Source organism: Mercenaria mercenaria, chromosome 1 (genome assembly GCF_021730395.1).
Source record: "Mercenaria mercenaria strain notata chromosome 1, MADL_Memer_1, whole genome shotgun sequence".
Taxonomy (NCBI): Eukaryota; Metazoa; Mollusca; class Bivalvia; order Venerida; family Veneridae; genus Mercenaria; species Mercenaria mercenaria.
This window is the reverse complement of record NC_069361.1, coordinates 41,543,320-41,562,205: the sequence shown is the minus strand read 5'-3', so window position 1 is coordinate 41,562,205 and position 18,886 is coordinate 41,543,320. Positions and strand designations below refer to the sequence as shown.

Genomic DNA, 18,886 nt, shown 5'->3' with positions numbered 1-18,886 from the left:
GAAAGAATATATCACATATCATATAAAAATCATTTTGATTTAAGAACGCATAAATAAGATCACTTTCTATTAATCCCAAGGCAATTATTTAAGAATACCGAGTTTATAATGCTATTCATTGCAACTAATCAACTAACTATGCAGACATAAACATTTTTAAAGTGCGAAATGGTATAAAAATTGTTACCTCATTTAAATCGTTACCCATGAACTGACTTCCTATATTTACAGTGTATGTATGAATATCAGAATGTATGTCTTCAAACCCGAGCCAAGCAAGATTTATAAATATTGTTGTCCAAGTCATCCAGTCTTCAGGTTGACGATCTAAAGCCGCTGCATGGTCAGTGTTAATGGCAAAAGTTCCTATGATGTACAAAGACAATCATATAATTATCAGTAGAAGAGGAAAGTAAAGCGGCATACATATACTTATCTGCATTTAAAAAGTATCACTTTATAGAAAACGTGGTATCATTTACAGTACTATTTGTTATAATGTTCAACTTTATCAGAACGTGCTCAGCGGGAAATAATGATAATTTTGATACAGTTCTAAGTCACAAACTGTTCTATTGGCAAAAAAGTACTATGCATCGGTTGTGATAACAAAACCTCATTGATTAGTGATTTATATAAACTACAATTACCAAAAAAAAATAGAATACATTCGAATGCTAGTGCCGCAGTATCAAAAGATATTCATTCCGGAATCATGTATCATATAATGACTGAAAGCTATATAAATGGCGAGTGTTCGAGCGTTAAATGTCTTAATTGCTGTAATCCCAAAGATTTGTCTTGGATAGCAACAAGACTTGATATCGTACATGGAATTATATTGAGCTCTAGGTTTTTAACTATATTAAATTATAAAATATATCTTGCATTTCTATATACCTGGTGTTGGCCTAGTACTGTCAACAAGGATATTTGCGAGTACTGATTTCGTACACAGATTTGCGCCATTACAGGATATTAGCTTGATGCAATAATAACTTCCATCATGAAAGTTCAAGTTGGTAAATGTGTAATCCCTTACAATACCTTCTACCTAAAAAAGACGAAGGACAAGTGATTAAGTCGCCTCTTCCAAATATGTTTAATCAATGTTATCGTAGCTAAGGATGCTTGTTGTTGTTAAACCTTTAAAAAGAATAATTTATTATTTTAACAAGTCAATGTCAAATTATTGCTTTTACACATACTGCTAGTTATTTACATTTTCAAGAAGTCTTTCATTATAACAAGTTCAATAAAGCATAAGAAGCATAATGAATTACAGCATGACAACACATGCAACTCACCCTAGTTGATGAAAGATTAAAATCACCCCCAATATGAGACGAAATAGAGAGATGTTGACTTTCGATAAACGACTCCTCATCTACCACGTTCCAATACACTTTAAGGGTTGTTCTTAGAACAGTTGTTCCATTTTTAATCGTCCCAATCGGAGACATTGATAAATGAGTGAAGAAAATTGGCGGTGTATCATCAACAATAAAACCATTAGATGTCACTTCAGCAAACTTTCCTGCATAAAAGACACATTGGTTTCAATAATATTTAATATTATCTATTACTTTGCTAAAAAAAACAAATCCTTTCAGGTTTCTGTTCAAATCCTTTCAGACACAGCAATGAGTTTTCAGCCCTTTTCAGTAATCAGAAATGCTCTAAGTTAATATTGAAAGTATAACAAAATAAATAAAAATAAAACATTTACTGCTTATGACAGAACATCGACAACATACATTTATCACGTTAATCAAATACCAGACATTCTGTAGAATCCATCGGGTTATATTGGTGCTTTCGACCTACATGGATTGTGCATATCAAAACATTTATATTCGTGGGGGACAAAATTTCGTGGATTTCGAGTCAATCCACGAAATTTACTCCCCAACGAAAATGTAAAATTCCCATTAATTTTATGTTCAAAAGTTGAATTCCACGTATTCATATCCCCAAGAAATTGGTGTTTTGACCAAAAGAACGAAATTTTATGCCCACGAAATTAAATGATTTTACAGTATGTTGTTACACGAAATAACGTATGTTAATCCCGAAAACTAAAGACAGATCTATTTTCACAATATAGAGATGACTGTCAAATAGATAATAAATCTATGTAATTGTGATCTTATTAACATTTTTAGTTAGTTCCCGTATAAGAACATTTTATATCAATGCATGTCTGTACCTGCTCTGTTATATGCACGAACTGTACAGTAGATACGAACGCCCTTTGGAAGTTTTTTTCCGTATTCAGAATTGAGGTCGAAAATGAATGCCTCCTCATGTTTGTGAACATCTTCAGCAGGAAGTATATCATCACCGCCTTTATTTGTTCCTACCCTCCATACGTAGTGGGATATGTCTGACTGAGGATCAGTAAAACTGTCCCATTCACACCCAAGGTAGTTCCTGTTCGGAACACAATTAGGACATTTAAAATTTGAAATATATTTCTCAAAGATACGATGTAGACAGTGCTTCAAAGAAAAACTCACGTTACTATCAGAATGATTGCAATATTTAGAGGGGAGTATGAAACGCGTATTGAGTCGTAAAATCCTTTCTGTTAACAAAACTTTCGAAAGGTCGATGATTCTATGAGTATATCAGGATTGGCACCTGGGATCATCTTCCATCTTATTTTTGTTGCGTCCGTTTGATGTGAAAATGGAACTGTCTTTAAAATCAAAACAAAAGTTATAAGCGATTTTAAGATTATCAACCACGAAATGTTTTAGTCTGTAGAAGTGATATTATTAATTGACTTTGAATAGCTAATACGTGGATAAATATTTCGAACCCTAAAGCAAAGATGGTTAAACTTTCAATGTTATATAAATTCGAGCAACAAATCGCAAAATTTGATTCTTTTAAGTGTCTTTCATAGAGTAAATACCTTAGCTAAAGACACAGCCTGACTGTAACATATTTCGTTTCATATTTACATATTTGCAGACATTTCAACTTATGAATAAAGGCTACATTTTGGTTCGCCAAAGAGTAGTGTATGACTTTACCGGATATTAAATCATGAAAACTTGATATACTCTGTTGATGTGACAGTATGCATATACTTAATAAAAGTAAAAAAATATAAATTATAAACCTAGATCCTTGGTACTGCAATTCCGTTTCCAATGGTCCATCAGTCACTATTCCCTGTACAGGGGGCGTCGAATCAACAACAAATCCATCTGACGTCGCAGATGAACACAGATTAGCTGTATTACAAGCAGTTACAGTCACGTAGTAATGTAGTCCTTCTGACAGTTGCAGAAAAGTAAATTCAATGTCTGAAAGGAAAGCGTATAGCCTATTAGTAAGACGTATATAAACTATTTTCGTGCAGTGTAGCAGTTATAAGTAGGATGCTTACTAGATTTTCCATATACGTATCTGTTACTGAACTTAAATATAAGCATTAACTGAATAACGCTTATTAATGCGGGTTATTATGAATTACTAACTATGAAACAATAGCATATCTTTGTACATCTCACATGATTTTGCAGTCATAAACACTTCTAAGTGTACTCCGGTTATTCAGGTATACGTGAAACATTTTTGCCGCCTGATAAGACATTTGAATATATACAGTTTATAGATTTATAAAACATACCTGTTTTTATACCCACAGATTGCTTTACAAGGACATCTTCACAATCCTTACACGACCCTATATTCACGAAATATTCTACCATAGTACTGTGAGGGTCATGGAAGCCCTTCCAATGAGCTTTTAGCGTTGAATTATTTTCGATATAATCTACATCAACACAAGAACCATCCATTCCCGGAGGACCGTCGTACACTTTACCAGGTACAGGTGGTGTTGCTTCCACAATGAAAGCCCAAGACGATGTGGCTGTGTATAAACCAGCCTTGTTATGAGCCTTTAACATAAAGTTTTTAAGATCATAAACTGTCCATAATTCTTCGTGTGAAAACTAAGTATGCTAAACCTTAAAAGTAAAAACTAGTTATTTAAGACAGGACTTTTTGCTTTAACTTTAACTATTATAGACACATGTTTGAGATTTCAAACTTGAACGGGTATACGTACAGTGACATTTTGTGTAGAATTTAAGTCTGTTCATCCATAAAAGTATGAGGTGTAAACAATTGAAATAATTTCATTTAAAACAGTTCATGTTAACCCATTCAGTTATTCTTGTAAAACCTAAACCTTTAGTTTAAAATGTGAAGGGTTCGTGTTTTGGACAGTTTTTCAACAAGGCACATGTAATTCGCGAACGATTACTCAAATATAACGTCTAGAAATAACGTATATTCCATAACATGAAAAAGAAATATGCCTCACTTTAACAGTCACGAAGTATGCGTGTCCCTCTTTTAAAAACAATGGCATATTTTCTGGTGTTTTTGCACATTCGTCCTCTGTATCAGCGAACGGAAACACGTCGTCATAACCAGCATGTGATCCCACTGCCCAGCTATAATGTGATATCCCGCTCTCTACATCCATGAAGACACCTGTCCAGCTAAATAAGGACAAAATATAATACTATGTTCGGCATTCATGATTATCTTCTAGAACCATGGCGAATTATAAACTAAGATTCTTCCACTGGCTGTAGATGCAGATTGCAATATCCGGCTCAAAGTTAATAGAAAGGCGGTTACATGTAAGAGGCTATAGAAAGTTACCACGTACAGAGTTTCCTGATTGCCGAATATTCCCGTCCTACAATCACTGATAAAATATCTTTTTTGTAATCCAGATTCAAAAGTTAATAGTAACAAGAGGGCCATGATGGCCCTTTATCGCTCACCTGAGTTAAATTGCTTGCTTGAACAAATTTCTTTGCTAAAGCTTAAAACAAGAAAGTAGGTCAGTAGGTGATATTCATGGTCACAGAAAGTCAGTTTTAAGATTGGTGTGCAAAACTGTACATTCAGTAGGTGAAGGTCACATGTCTGTTTTCAACCTTTCTCAAAGTTGTTATTTTCCTGTTCCATGGGAACCATATAGTCCATTTAATACATTTAAAATGATATTCTATAAGCCGTTGCTAGGGGTTTTAGGGGTATTTCACATTTTATTGCATCTCTTGGACTGAATTCGTCAAATACAGCCTACTACTATTTTGCTGCTTCCAAGTGACCTATTTATATTGTATTTTATACATAGTTTCATGTATCCATGTGTCCTAATTTCTAGTGATATCCAGCATGTATACAGGAGAGTGAAAGTTGTTCAGCACAAGATTATGGTATTAATTAATGAAGTATATTTACCACGCTTCAACAAACTCCGTATCGGAAATATGCCTAGATGGTAGGGTAATAGAGGCTTCTGTTAGTTGTGGTGGTGTTGTGTCTACTTTAATGCCCTCGGATTTCGAACTTGAAAACTGACCAGTGAAATCGTAGGCTGTGAAACAGAAATTCAAACAATAAGAAATATAGTAGAATAATTACATCTTTTACGAATGAATGAATGTTACAAAAAAACCTGGTATATACTTTACAACTTTTCAAACTTAACACTTGGTGATTTTATGTTAAAATATCTGTCAAATAATGACATATCTCAATGCCAATTTAGACGCACTAGTTATGACACGTTGCCTTAATTAACACAGATAACAGCAAGGTGTACGTTTACTGTGTCAGTTATACAAAAGTATCTATATAATAAAATGTTAGAAATAAATGCAACTTGTTGCTGGCAGCTATGTCAAGGTATTTGACCATTTTGCGGCAAACCTCCATAAGACAGAACACGCCCATATTTGGACACAGAATACTATTCTGCAAGTGATCATATTACTATCAAACATTACTCGGGATATGCAGAGGAGATATTGCGCAAAATTGCATGCTGATATAAAAATATTACAAATAAACTTTGGAAATGAGTATATATTTATATGAATAAACCGATTACGCAGGTTGTAAGTGTTCTGAAATCATTATGGATTTACGAAAATGCACTAATTGTGTATCTTGTTTCTATAGTTACCTTATTGTAATTGTCACGGATTAATGGATTTACACTCAGCTGTTATCTAGCATATATATAGCATGTATTTGTTAAATAAAATCCATAACTTCCTTTAAATTGGTCAACATTTAGCAGATATTACGACAAAATGAAACAAATGTCTAGTTACAAAAGTCGTTAGTCGCTGTGATATGAACAAAAACGTTTAAACAATTATCATGTTATTTTTATTTTTTCTAAATTATAATATTACCGATAACCGTAGCAAAGTAGGTGTGTCCATTTTGTAAATTAAGGTCGTGAAATGTCTTATGATTTGTGAGTCCAACATCTGTGAAACGTCTTATATCTACACCGCCAGCGGTAGTTCCTGTAATGCAACAAGATGTTAGGGCATGAACTAAATTATATGCATTGCTTTAGATATTAAAATATATTACTTTTTTTCTAGGAATCTTTTCGGACTGGCTGATGAAGAGACAGACTCATGACCAAACACACTAAAATAGCACAACAATTGAAATGACGCGCATTCTCCATAGTGTCTCTGTATACATAACAAGTTTCATTAAAGCGTGCGTTGACTTTTTCTGTAATCGTATACTCTTACCGTGCTATTTCTATAATGGAATTGTCCATCTTTGCACACTACCATTAACTGTTAAAATGGGTGCTTACCAAAAGATACTGAATGAATGGCGAACAGTGCAGACCATGATCAGACTGCATCGGTGTGCAGGCTGATTATGACCTACACAGGTCACAAAGGCAGAATCAATCATGTCTAGCAGGGTAACGGTTAAATACTATTTTGCAAAACGTGAAGTCGTATAAAATTGGATTGCCCGGTATTCAGGTATTATAAGATTAAGGTACACATAAACTCGCATTTCTTAGGATACATTTTGGGGCGTACATAATACATAATATATTTGCTACCTAAAGCCACCTTGTAGTGTGTAACACCGCTGACATGTGCAGCATATCCTTCTTCTTCAACATCAATAAAAGAGTTCCAGTGCACTGTAAGTTCTGATGTTGATGTCTAAAATTTTATATGGAAATACAAGTTTTGCAATTCTAAGATTGAAGATGTTGTCTTTTACTTTCTATTTATATTATAGAAACATGTAATGAGTAAATTCATTTCTAAGTTCTAGATATCAGAATAATTGGTAGTTCTAATAAAAATTAATATCTTTTGTCCAGAGCCAAGAAAGTCATTGCTTTTTTCTAATTTCATAGCTGTCTATTCTACAAGAATTCGTGACGTGAAATTTTGTTTTGACCGTTATTTCCATTTTGTCATTCGTTTATATGAAATGAAAACACATTTCAACAGAAATTATGACATTAACAATCGTTTATAAATGTCATCGTTATCAACAGCAGAACATATTGAAGTGTATATTCGGGTCACTTGATCTGTTGAGACAAATCAAATTACTTACAACAATTGAAGTTGGAATCATAGCATATTTAAATCTGTAAATAATAGCATTATTTAAAAAGGGTTTGTATACAAAATCCAGTAAAGCTATATTGATTTATATTACCTGAAACAGATATTCCTTCTCATTTCCTATCCATACTTCAGCAGTATCTGGTGGTGTGAGATCTACAGTCACACCACTACTGCACTCGTCAATTTCATCTAGTTCCTGTTCCCAGAATTCGTGTTGAATTTTTGATTCATTTGCATGAATACAAATTATATAACGACTACCGTGCGTGAGTTCTCCCGGACTGAAATCAACGTTTATGAATTCATGTTCTGAAATAAAGTAGATTGTTTTTGTATTATTATTTTACAAAGGCAAATATGCACAAAGTTTGCATTTTTTTCCCGTTCACATCTTTAACCAGTAATAGAAAAATTGCTATCATTTCGAAAAAAAAAAGATTTTTATATTAACTGAATACATTTATATATATTGCTCGTTTCATCTATGTCACATTTTTTAAATTCCGAAAACCTTTACCAAATTTACAGTTTTCAAATACTAAATAAATATATCTACTTCTTTTAGACCTTTGTATAGTTTATAGTTCTATTCAAACCTGTTTTGCCACATTTGATAGCATCGGGATGTTCACATGGGTCGTTCAAATCCAACTTTTTGGAACGATCATAAAACACAGTTGGGTCGTCTTCTTTCATTAATAACACGGCCCAAGCATACTGCGAATGCCTGCAAAGTAAGTTACAGTAGATGCATTTAATCCAGTACACGAATTTTGCACGGCGTTACAACTTTACACAGTGCGTTTAACTTGAAACAATGTAAAAAGTGTTTTAATCTTCTTACATACAAAATAATTTTGCATTTTCATTTACAGGACATGCGATATGGTGACAAGTATGATATCTCTTTTAACTCGGCTTTTACTGAGACGAATACCAAGTACCTTAAAGTTGGCCACACTGCAGATAAAATGTTGTTATACGGTGTATAATCCTTATCTGATTGCTTCCAAACATCATTTTCGTCCAGGAAAATATCTTTTCCGACATGGTCATCTTCTGTAAAAATACCGATAGTAAATATCGCTCTTCGCAAACATTTCATTTTATACACTATCTCCGACCGCAGCATGGCTTAATAGAGCAATAACAATCTTGTTCGAATTCGAGGCAGCAATTTGTTCTCTCGGGCGATTAAATAAACAAATGTGTTGCAAAGGACATTCATCCTCCACACGCGTTACAGGTGATGTGGTTGTCAGTTAATTGCAGATATGATACATTTTTTGCATTCTACATGCTTTTCAATGAATATTGTTAAAAGTCTGAAAGTAAGCCATATTTCAACCCATTGCGTATAGGTTGCAAAATGGTAGTTTGTTATTGTTTGTTATAAACTGATTGAAACATACATTGCAATAAACAACAAAGATAGTTTTGATTACCAGTGGACAGAGGTTCTCCTACTGCATCAATAACTACACTTGGTCGGACTTGTTGCAGATCTTTACAATTTCTGATTTCCGAAGACGCTGTGGACGACAAACCAGCTTTGGTGTATCCCCGAATCGCTAATATCCAACATTTCGTAAAAGCAACATCTTCATGTAGGTCTATTGTGAAATTCAGCTGTCAAAGAAGAATGATTTAAAATATGTACTTAATCTTTGTACTGGCAATACACATTTTCTACTAGCAAGTATTCTGTATTTCCATTTCTACGATCAACCCATTAAACAAAGAATACGTTTTACTCTGCTGAAGCATTCAGAGAGTTTACTTTTAACTAATTATTGCAGATAATTTGAAACTTGGTGGTAACCATTCAAATTAACCCCATCTATTTAAAATATAATATATTTCAAACCTATGTCTAACTAGTTTAGAAGCTCAAAACCGGAAGAGGGTTAAACACATTACCTGCAATATTTAGTGTGACAGCTAAAACATATTGCAGATGTAGTTTCTTACGGTCTAAACATACAATAATTATGTGTATTCTATTTACCAAGACATCGGTCATGGATGCAGCTGATGCTATTCGCTGCCATTTTGTAAGCAGGCGACCTAACACAGATTCATCGGCAAAGGCCCATTCGTAATGGTCCATTACTTTACGAGACTGAACCAAATCTTCAATATCCGAATCCTTGAACGGTTCCAAAGACACTTCGATCTGAAAAGGTATAGAATAGCAAACTACTGATTTTCTGCATTTGTTTTGCATTTTGAATTGTAACACTTTCAGGAGTGTTACTGCCTTGTATTCATCTTAATAGTAGTATTCATAAACTGTATATAGAACGTTTTGTTTGGATATGCATACCTAAATGAAACTTAATCAAATCGTAACGTGCATCTCAAAATTATCTCCCAGTTTTATACTGTTTTAGCTGATCATATTTTGCATATTGTTAAAGTTACAAATGCATCTTTTCTTTGAACAACGTCTGGAAAATGCATGAATTTGATTTGAAAACATGATGAATATACATAGCGGTAGCCAGCCTTGCAACGTGTGTCTTCGAAAATGTATTGCCTCGAGTACAAAGAACTGAACTATTACCAAACTATGTTTGGTTTGTTTTAGGCTCAATCAAGATGTATTTTAATATCGGCATTCTTCAAGTATTCGACCTCGAAAAAATGTTTTGATAAGGATTATATTTTATTTCCCCTGTTTTGATTTCCACACAGATATAGAGGCTTATTTACACAGCAAAATTTAGATTCTTTCAACAGGAGAATTATGTATGCTATCCCAGGTTTTCTATGAAATAAGTCTTATATGAGACTACGCAAAAGAATACTTTTGTGAAAATGACAAAATGTTTTTTATTAATAAATTTCTCTATTATTAGTTACCAGTGTTGAATTTTCTGTGTATGTTACTGTCATATTCCCCGTTGTTGGAGGATTTGGAACAATAGTGACGCCGTCACTGTGTACAGGTTTGAAACAATATTGTTTGGCACAGAACTTCAAAGAGATTCTGTACGTCCTTCCGGGAGACAGAAACAAACCACTTTCTTCCATATAAGATGCGGTTGTTCTCAAGTGTTGATAATCGGTGTGGAGTTTCCAGATATCTTCAAGGATAGATAAAACAGGTGTTCAGCATAATGCAGATTATATAAGACTGGAAGGTGATACTTGTAATGAATCAGGTGGAAGATGACAGATTCAGTTTGTTTGTTATTGTTTCGGGGAGAGCGCAGTCACTTAAAACTAAAGATTTACTTGTGTGTGGATATATCAGAGGTAAAATAGAAGTATAAATGAACTATAATCATTATCATAAAAGTATAATTTATCAATTATCAAAATTATTTACTAGCAACTGGAGCTCTCTCCTCTATTGCCCAGTATATATCATTGAGGTAATGACTCTTTTCTTCCTGTATTGTCCAGTGGGCTTGAAGTACATTTGTAGATGACTGGAAATCCTTATCCATTTTACATAATAAACGTTTGTCCTGTTTGAAAGATGAAAACGTGTGCAGAAAAACGTATCGACATTTTATATATGCCTGAATGTAGAATGTACCGCCTTCTAGAATCATTGGTTTAATGAAATGGAAAAGTTAATCTTTTGTCATTGATCAGAAGCATAGTACGTAGTACTTGTATTACATTGTAAATCGTATATAATGACTAGTACCGTGTTTTGATTCTGTCAACGAGACTTCAGTTACAATAACATTCACCGTAAAATCAAAACATTTTTATGTATTATACTTGTCTTATACTTTATTTAACTTGAAGCAAATGTTAAGATAGTTAGTTGTTCATACAAGGAAGTTGTTAAACAAAATCCGTGTCCAACCAAAGTGAATAATTCTATGAATAAAAAGTTATGTTTCCTGCAAACTTCATATCCTCTACAGAATCTTTAACGTTTTGTGAAATGTCAATTTAACCCTTTAAACAGTTTTAGTTATATTCTGCACAACCATGATAACAATTTTACTCAACAAAGAGAGAAATTTAAAAGTACTGTTAATATTCTACAATGAACTGGCTCTCAATATACTCTGACACTGTGTGAAGATTTAACAAATTCTCTAAAAACTTTTCAAGGTAACACCCCGGTCAAGATACGAAAAGACAGACAGACATACAAACAGTCAGACGGACAGAGTGATAATTATTGTGCTACCGCCATAAGACGGGGTGCTTAATAATATTTCATACACCAAGGGACATTAATGAGTTCGTAAATAGTATCACATTCAAACACAAATAACAGTATGTATTTATCAAAATATGGCGATATATATCATACCTCGTCATGATGTGACGTTGTCAGGTTGAGATCTGAAATAAATATTTCAACTTAACATAAGTTTAAAAGATTTTCTTTGCGTGAAACACTGGTTTAACTATTACACTTTTCAACAACGACATTTTCTTTTCCTTTCGCTTATCGCGTTTGATTTAATTTACATTAACTATTTTTTTTAATTTAGATTGCATAACTAGGCCTATGCATACCTAAGAAAGACAATTGTTACAGAGCATAATACATGTATGCACGAAATATATGATTGAAAGTACCTCCACTTAGTGAATCATTACACAGCGGACCATCAAGCACCCGTATTCCTTTGATTTCCCCACCTTCAACAACCACAGTGACGCCATCAGAAACTGCAGTAACGTTCCCAGCCTCGGTTTCTGCTATTACAGTATGGTAATATGTCTGGTGGCATAAAGTGAATGTGTTACATACTACTAAGTGCGTAAGGAATTGCATGAATAAAGACGTGAGAGTTTGGAATTGAACATGCTATATCTTATTGTTATTACAATGTGAAGATATGTTACTGCGATTTATTTCGCTGGAACATGTATAATTCATCATTTATATTTATCAACAGGGTTTGTTAAAACATTTAACAATAATGTCTTTCTGAGATTGACTGTGGTACAGAGTCTCATTCTGAAATATAAAACAATCACAGAAATTCCCGTAACTTACGCTTTGTAATGATCTTATGAAGAAACATCGACCTATGAGTATGAAACAGATTCTTACACATCTAAAATGTATTAAGCTAAATTTAGTTTTGCCTTGCAAACAGTGTAACATCTTTACCTCATACGGTTTGAGAACAATACCAGCAAATGTATGTTGATTTGTGACACCACTTCGTGCACACATCATGTAATCACTACTGGAAGCATTAGAAATACACACAGTAAAATTGATGTCTTCGTGAGGATGTTCAAAACCTGACCACCTTGTTGTTAACTTAGATGTACTTGTCTGGTAGTCTATATCGTCAATATCAACAAACTGAAATAAGATATTTCCAAGTAAAGGTTCTTGACAAAATGTCTACGGACAAACTTTCTTTGACACTCACTGACGTAGTTTGGTGAATTCAAAAGATGTATTCATTGACATGCAATTCTGGAGGCAGTTCAAAATAATTGTTCAGAAGTACTTTTGTTAAAGTATCCCACTTATGATTGCTATTTCTATTTCTATATAGCAATTAAACTATCAAGCTGAATAAGCACTAAAACAAGTACTTTTAGCTATTTTATGAACTGTAAATCACGAACATAAGTGAGAGTTGTAGCACTTTCCATTGTCTCTCATGAACAGACTCAGTCAAACCAAGTCTGCTATAATTTCGCTTGGTTGCATTCTCTGCTTCCAAAGGATCTTTTTTTACACATTTATTATATTATTGACTTTTGAAAGAGAACTTACATGAAATAAATGCAACACGAATGTTGTTGTGCTTATACCAAAAACAATTATTTACAATGTAATTATACACCTGTGTTATTGAATCGTCAACATCCTGAACAATTCCTTGTGACGCCAGTTCAACGTTATGCCTATATTCTCTGGAGCAGCCTGTTACAAAATGACCCGCAGTATCTTTTACTTTTATTGTCACATAATAGTCAAGTTCCCCATGTAGATGCCACGGAAGAGAACGAGTTGAAAACGCCGTGCATGTCGGAGGCGTGAGTGAATTGCAACTTCCGCCCGTAGATAAACTATGAAACGGGAGTACATCCTTACCTTTTCTTGAAGTACCTGCAATATATTATAAGTACAAGTAAAATATACATAGCATAAAAATCGCAGAAAAAAACTGTCTTTAGAACTTACTATAGTAATAAATTGATTAATGCCTTCTGCAATTTATAGTTGCTCAAATTACTAAATGCGATTAATTGCTGCATTTTAAAAATATCACCATCATCATGATCATACAAGTTCTACATTAAATATATAGTTTCCATGTGTATAAGTAATAACGAATAATTTACAGCACATGATATATCAAATTGCTTTATAAATTTAAATAATTTTCTGACTGGTTGATCATAAATGAATTTAATCGAGTTCATATACTAAACAAAAGTTACAGCTAGACCAATGATGTTTTCATTACCATTTTTGCAGATATGCATCAAATGGATTTAAACTTATCCTGCTTAATCTTCATTTATAGTTGCATTACAAGGATGGGTTTGCAGCTTTGATTCCCATCAATTTCAAATTCAAATTCACAAAAACAACTTTTCGGCAACTCATTGGAACAAGGCGCATAATCAAATTTGCGTATTTAAAGGTTTAATAAAGCTCTATAATTCCTATATAACTAAATGATATACCTAGAAAAATCGTGGAAATAAGTTAACAGTACGTTTTAAAAATATATTCGTAAAAATGTTATATGGCCAACACATACATGTACTGCAGTTGACAGTTTGACGTTGCTTGTCTAAACTTAAATCGACATATTATTACTTTAGTGATGTTTTTACCGTGTGTGTTTGTTTCCACATGGTGAAAGATATTAATACGTAAACAAAATAAAATCTTCTTTTGTTTGATCATGAAACTTTCAACTATTCTAACAAAGTGGCGTTCCTTAACCTTTGGACAATTTAGAATCTGACAGCGATGGTTTTTGAAACTGCAAATACAACACAAACATTATTAATTAAATTAATTAAAGACGCACAAGCCTGACTGTTGATGAGTGGCAATTTTCAGTTTCTTTTATGCATATATGAGGGAATTATGGTTGATAACATATACATGTGTATTTCAAATTAGCAATTCCTTTAGTGTTTATATTATAGAAAAGGCTTTGGCATGCATTCCATTTATATTTAGGTATATAATTCAATCAGAGTCGTGTAGTATATCATTCGATTTCGTATATCATTAGTGTAAATGATGTTATGCTGTTATTACTAAATAAAAATGAATGTTGTATGTTCACTGACCAAGCGCTGCTTCATATCTTAAAGCGTTAGGGTCTCCGTGATCTGTGAATGCATCTACCTCCCATCTTGCGATAAGATACGTATCTTCTTTAGTATGTTCAACAGAAAGGCTGATCTCTCCCGTAAAATCTGGTTTTGACGAGTCATAAACGAGCGGCCCAATAACCTGTAAATGGACGACTTATGTAGCATATGCATTGATATTTGCGACACTGTCTAAGAAAGTAATTTTTGTCGGATTGTACGTCACGCAGACACAATTATAAGTCATATGGCGACTTGCCAGGTCTGGATTGTGAAGAAAGACCACAGGTGCCCCTCCTAGCATTATTTCATCACAGAGTATAACCACCCATATTCCGTAAGCCAGCTGGTTGGCTTCAACACACGGAGAAATCTACAACCAACATTTTTGAGGAACAAGTGATTTAAAGTCAGCGACATTAAACACTCGGCCAAGGAGGCCTCTAAATGTTTAAAGAACCATATACTAGAAAATACATATATTTTGTGGCAGTACTAACTGGGGTTATTTATAATTATTGTTTATGTGCTCTTGATTTGTTTGTTTGTTTTGGGTTTAACGCCGTTTTTCAACAGTATTTCAGCCATGTAACGGCGGGCAGTTAACCTAACCAGTGTTTCTGGATTCTGTACCAGTACAAACCTGTTCTCCGCAAGTAACTGACAACTTCCCCACATGAATTATCAAAGGTGGAGGACGAATGATTTCAGACACAATGTCTTTTATCAAATCGTCACGGAGAACATACGCCCCGACCGAGGATCGAACTCGCGACCCCGCGATCCGTAGACTAACGCTCTCCCTACTGAGCTAAGCGGGTGGGCTTATGTGCTCTTGAATGATACATACATAATAAATATTTGCTAAAAATCAAATGCAAAAACGAATCAATGGACTCTCTAAATTATTGCTTTTTTGCAGTGCATTTAAAGCGACTGGCCTCCAGATTGTTCGACAACAACAAAAAATTTGTTTTACATATCTTGAAATTAAATGATATATTTCTTAAGAAAGCTTTAAAACTTAATTGCTGACAAACTTTATGTTACGGAAACACATGAGAATTTGCTGTTTTTGCTACTTTTTACGATGAAAATCGAAAAGCGTTTGTCACGCCTTTACTCCAGGTAAACTGTCTCGATTATAAATATCTATATAATTTTTAGATAACTGGAAATCAATGCTATATTTCTTAAGAAGGTTTTAAAACTTAATTAATGACACAATATAATTATATGTTACATGAGAATTTGCTGTTTTTACTACTTTTTACGATGAAAATCGAAAAGCGTTTGTAACGCTTTTACTCCAGGTAAACTGTCTCCATTATATTTTGAAGTCATTATTCACTATTTCAACTATAGCGCTATTGGTTACGATGACGAGAAAATGTCTTAATTGCCGCGGTGGTCCGGGGTTCGATTCCTGACGCGGTCATCTTTTTTTCTTGATTTGGAATTTTTAAAATACTTTAGAAACAAAAATTTATATTCTAATGTTCATAATACGACCAAACTTCAATTTGAAAGAAAGATTATTTTTTAGCCAAATCTGGAGGTCAGTGCCTTAAAGCAACAGGCCTCCGAACATGTACGATGAAATATCTATTTTGTTACCGTTTGAAATTGCATTATGTATATAGAGAGAATTTCTAAAAAAGCTTATATAGTTTCCTACTCAATTCTCTACGTTGATATTTGTAATATTGTAGAAATTGCAACTATGTTAATAAAATATATTTTTAAACCAAGAGGCCTTCGTCACCGAATGATTTGCCTCTCATCCCTGTGGGTTGGAAACCTCTACCAGGGTGTTGAATTACGTGAGACTGCCGTAACAATGCCTGCTATGATGCCTGAAGGGGCACCATGTGCATTTAACTATCACAAGACATGTACCCGATGACATCATTAAGGTGTACAGTTAGCGCCATTAAAAATTCCGAATTCTATGTAGCAATGCAAATTATTATGTAAAGTTTAACGGCCCGTAGAACAAAAATCCCTTAGCACTTATGGACGGCGATATTTTTCTGGAAATAGCTGAAAGTATGATCTTTCGTGCAACATTAAAATTAGTTTCAACCTTTCTCTAGCTTTACTGGACTAAAATTACAGTTTTCCTATACATGTTCATGCTTACCTATATTACTAACTATTCCTAATATCACATGTAACTGCGTGATGTTTTCTATCAAAATGTTTATATAACTATAGATACTTAGGTCGGGTTAATTTTTTACAATGAATGCCATCTGTCGGTTAGTGACATACCTTTACGTCTGTAACCGCTGATTTCGTAATAGCTTTAATCAGTACATAAAATTGTTCCCCGTCAAAAATATCTGGGTGAAACAACCGTATATGTTGGTGATGATGCGATGACGTAAAGTCCAATACATCCGGGAATGTAGAATTTTCAGACGCAATTCCAACTTCATAATCATGCACACTGCCAGCTCCAACTGTTACATTCCATAATATATCAACCTGTTTGAAAAGGTATACATGAATACTGAATTTGCAATTGATAGAAATTAGTTTCAAAATATTTTTCTGCACACAAAGATAGGTTTAAGGACATACAATGTCTTTTCATTCAGTGAATGTTTGTGAGTACTTGCCTGATTCAGAAATGGTTCACATGTTGATAAGGTAAAATGCTTTTATTTCTCTCCAGATAGTCAATTTGAAAGCAGGATTGCTATCCAGAGCTTTAAACTTGAAAATGTTTACTTTCAAGTTTTTATTTTTTGTAAGCATAGCATAAACAAATATGTTGTGGTTTAAAATTACTTTCCATCGATCTAAAGATTTCATAGTTCTAAGTATCAATACTTGTTTAAACGTGTTTTATTTAAGAAAAAAATTGTACTGTAAATATACCTTCGAATCGGACGTTATGTACGAAATCAAGTCTGAATGGACTCCATGTAGATCATTACAGTTGTCATTTAAAATGACAAAACTCATTGTTCTGTTAGAACGCCGTATATGAGGGTACAGTACTATCATGGAGTCTGACAATGGTGTCGCTCGGTTCCTGAGAAAGTATCAAAACACTAGTGTACAGTCAATAGATTCAGCTGTTTATACATGCTTGAAAAGCATGTTTATACATATCATGTAATTGTCAAACATGGTGTGCTGATATTAAAATGAGAAAGACCATTCAGCTATCGCCAGTGCCGTATATATTATTGAAGGGATTGGAGATAGATATTGCAAAAGCAAGCAAGAGCTTGGCAGTGGCCACTGGCACCAGTACAGAATGAAAATACCATTGTACATGCTACACCCTACCCCTGGGTATACTATCAGAACTAAAGTTATCTAGCCCATCGCATATTTCTCATCGAAACCGCGTAGTTCTGAAAGCGGGCATATTGATCATTGGGTAGCTTATCTTACATCATGCATCAGTCACATTTGCTATTTTTCCCCTATCGCAGAGACATTCCGCGTATTTTATTTGAAAAACTATAACAAACTTTCCTAGTCCATTTCCGGTCCAGACGACAACATATATTCTGACTGGCTGAAGTGGAAATATATGCCAAGCGTCGTTTCAACTACTGTTCGCTTAATATATGTATATGCCATATGAATGTGTGAATTTGTTTTGAGTTTTAGTAGACAAAACAAATGTATACTACTGTATGATTTCACATTCAAAATAGTTTCCAATAGGACTTTCATTTATCGTTTCAGGGTTATTGACATTGTATAACTGTGAATACTACACATAATGTTTTGTTTGTATATGTTCTTCTTATATGTACACATTGCCGTACCTTCTGGACTGGAAGTTATCTGGTAGTGAAGATTATCAAAGGTCCATGAGCGGCTCAATCAAACCGAGCCTGTGGCATTTTTTTTTTGTCGTGTTGAATGACCTGTGGAGTTTCTACTTTTTCTATTCTATAACGATGACGAAAACATTAAATACGCGGAGTGACCTTTGAAAAATGTGACTGCTCCACGATCAAAAATAAATTACCAATTGGTCAATATGCATTTGCAGAACTGCGCGTTTTATGTTAGAAATGTGCGATAAATGGGCTAGAATATTTACTCAGTTGTGCCATGGTTCTCATACTATACCTAGGGGTAGGGTATTACAAGTATATTGCCACGTCCTT

At 33.9% G+C, this 18,886-nt stretch overlaps 1 protein-coding gene across 1 annotated transcript in view; it reads right to left on the bottom strand.

Moving 5' to 3' along the window:
* The window catches only part of LOC128556766 (uncharacterized), a 44,673-nt gene that overhangs the window by 12,427 nt on the left and 13,360 nt on the right, over nt 1-18,886 (bottom strand). Inside the window, exons 14-37 of the mRNA XM_053542459.1 lie at nt 17,631-17,787; nt 17,019-17,234; nt 14,721-14,886; nt 13,250-13,515; nt 12,556-12,756; nt 12,015-12,159; nt 11,743-11,774; nt 10,792-10,933; nt 10,323-10,546; nt 9,466-9,633; nt 8,903-9,086; nt 8,402-8,516; nt 8,054-8,184; nt 7,549-7,766; nt 6,932-7,037; nt 6,246-6,362; nt 5,284-5,419; nt 4,346-4,526; nt 3,644-3,917; nt 3,131-3,317; nt 2,210-2,433; nt 1,308-1,537; nt 901-1,054; nt 188-366 (exon numbers count right to left, since the gene is read on the bottom strand). Coding sequence (XP_053398434.1) covers nt 188-366; nt 901-1,054; nt 1,308-1,537; nt 2,210-2,433; nt 3,131-3,317; nt 3,644-3,917; nt 4,346-4,526; nt 5,284-5,419; nt 6,246-6,362; nt 6,932-7,037; nt 7,549-7,766; nt 8,054-8,184; nt 8,402-8,516; nt 8,903-9,086; nt 9,466-9,633; nt 10,323-10,546; nt 10,792-10,933; nt 11,743-11,774; nt 12,015-12,159; nt 12,556-12,756; nt 13,250-13,515; nt 14,721-14,886; nt 17,019-17,234; nt 17,631-17,787 — 4,153 coding nt within the window. The remainder of the gene's footprint in view (nt 1-187; nt 367-900; nt 1,055-1,307; nt 1,538-2,209; nt 2,434-3,130; nt 3,318-3,643; nt 3,918-4,345; nt 4,527-5,283; nt 5,420-6,245; nt 6,363-6,931; nt 7,038-7,548; nt 7,767-8,053; nt 8,185-8,401; nt 8,517-8,902; nt 9,087-9,465; nt 9,634-10,322; nt 10,547-10,791; nt 10,934-11,742; nt 11,775-12,014; nt 12,160-12,555; nt 12,757-13,249; nt 13,516-14,720; nt 14,887-17,018; nt 17,235-17,630; nt 17,788-18,886) is intronic.